The 2,333-nt window shown below is 41.6% G+C and overlaps 1 protein-coding gene across 1 annotated transcript; it reads left to right on the top strand.

Moving 5' to 3' along the window:
• Positions 1–195: 195 nt before the first annotated feature.
• LOC107683321 (carbonic anhydrase 14-like) lies at positions 196–1,675 on the top strand (the record flags this gene model as incomplete). Its single annotated transcript, XM_016479377.1, has 2 exons — positions 196–421; positions 830–1,675. Coding segments are annotated over 2 exons (414 nt in total), but the record flags the coding sequence as incomplete, so codon positions are not given.
• Positions 1,676–2,333: the final 658 nt, after the last annotated feature.

Raw genomic sequence — 2,333 nt, 5'->3', positions numbered from 1 at the left:
GTGTGTGTGTGTGTGTGTGTGTGTGTGTGTGTGTGTCTGTGTAGTCTATGCTTTTGTAACCACGTGTCTCCTCATTAACTTTGCATGACTTAACACTTAGCTAATACTTCATTATGAGCTTCCATAACACGTTATAAAGAGTCAAACAAACATTTTCTTATATGCTGTTCATTAATTTTTCATTGATTGACTTCCACACCCACATTCACCTCGCTGTATCACCCTTATGTGGTTGTGTTAGGTGCTGTGGGACAGCCAGAATGGGCTGAGTTCTTTCCTGACTGTGGTGGTTCTAGTCAGTCACCCATAAATGTGGACACATTGCAAACACTGTATGATCCAACACTAATCCCCGTGCAGCCCCTGGGATACAACCATTATGGGAAGAGGCCATTCACCCTCTACAATAATGGCCATACAGGTAAATTTGTCTTTTGTTACCCATTCAAAATGGTCTCAGAGTTAGACACAGACAGAAACTATGAAACTCTGCCATCCAGTACTTTTCACAATGCACATGGTTTCAAGCAGCTTCATATCATATTTTTATGTTTATAATATAATTATGCCTCATAGTTGCAATTTAGCAAATTCAAGCTATTTTGCAACTATAAGGTATGAAGATATTAAGATTTAGAAAATAAACTTTAGATAAAGTGGCCTGAAAAAGTATTTGGATGCTTAAGTCACACTTAAAAATTCAATGACATTTATACGTTTGAGTGTGACTAAAGTCTATGTCACTGTGCATAAAACTGTGTGACAGCGAAATACTGTTTGCTAAATATGATCCTTTCCTCTTAAACCTCCCACTTGTTTTCTCACACAGTGCAGATGACATTGCCACATTGGATGAACGTGGTTGGGTTGCCATGGCATTATAGTGCTGTACAGCTACACCTGCACTGGGGTAGTGAAGTGGGAGTGGCTACAGGAAGTGAACACACCATTAATGGACAGAGCACTGCAGCAGAGGTGTGTGCTTGTGTTGTGGCATGCATAATGCAATGTTTTTAGTCATTTTTGCAGATTTGTGTGAACAGGGATAATTTTGACAATATTATTGTCTGTATGTGAAACTTTTCGAAAAAGCAAATGAAATCACATTTTTGTATAGTACAATCATTATTGTATAAACTTACCCTGAGAAGCACTGCTTTAAGGCCCAGAGATGAAGTCAGGAGCCGATTCCAATGTTTCAAATGGAGACCTAGTGAGCTCTTCCAAGACAGGATAGGTCCCAGTAAGGAACAGAAATGGAACAGAAAGGTCTCAACAGTCTCGCACCACGCATAACATGTAAGACAAGAATGCCTCCCCAGAGAAACACTTTCAACTAGAATGTGCTCAGCAGCAATTGCTGTCAATAAAAAAGTCAACAGGGCAATGCCTGCAGAAAAACACTCCTGAGGGAACTCCAGCACTGAACCAAGAGTACAGTGGGTCTAATTTGCAAGTCTAGCACCAGAACTCATATAGCTTCTATTTGAGAGCATATAACCTCCCATTGGAGGGTAGTACAATCAACACAATCCAAGATGGGTATAGACCCCATCCTTTTTTGGCACCTGTAAGTGCCGGCTGTAAAAGCCAGACTCTTTTTGAGAAGGAGACAGATTTTTTATGGCTATTCTCTTAAAGGTAAAATAATTTATTTAGCCCAAAACGGTAGCATCTTGAATGCCAAAATCATATTTTATGGTTTGAAGAACCTAGTCTTCATGCTGCAATATGGATAGAGAGGCATCAGGTGCTCTGTAGCTGACAACGGTTAGTTGGCCACTTGAGCCTAAATGAGAAGGCATGGCCACTTGTGTTGTGGGGAGAGTGCCTACAGTTTCTCCAATTGCGACATGAGATATGAGAGGTATAAAGTTGTTTTGTGCCTCTGCATAAACTAGACTGCCTTGGGCAGGGCCCTGAAGTAATTGAACAGTAGGGGGAATCTATTCTACAGGAAGAATAATCAAACTTGGTAAAAGAGAACGAGCATGAACCATGGGGCACCACTCATTGTGACCATATTGTCACGGATTTGTGACACAAGGCACAACTGAACTCTGAAAGCCCGACCCCCCCACCCCGCCCCAGTTCTCCCAATCTGTGCACTCCTAATCGCAGATAACTTAATAGAGCATCGGCCGGATAAAATATCCACCTAAAGAAAACAGATCTGAGGAATGAAGGTGTCACAATTCGCTGGAGAACGGGCACGAGGAGACGTGGAGATTTCACAGAATGAGAGTCTTTTAATGATCCAGTAAGTAGACACAGAGCACAAGTATGATGTTCACAACAAGTAGACCCGGCAGAGGAGAAATGCACAGACAAGA

This window comes from Sinocyclocheilus anshuiensis, unplaced genomic scaffold, assembly GCF_001515605.1.
Source record: "Sinocyclocheilus anshuiensis isolate Anshui unplaced genomic scaffold, SAMN03320099.WGS_v1.1 C33070241, whole genome shotgun sequence".
Lineage (NCBI taxonomy): Eukaryota > Metazoa > Chordata > Actinopteri > Cypriniformes > Cyprinidae > Sinocyclocheilus > Sinocyclocheilus anshuiensis.
This window is presented reverse-complemented; position numbering and strand designations above follow the sequence as displayed.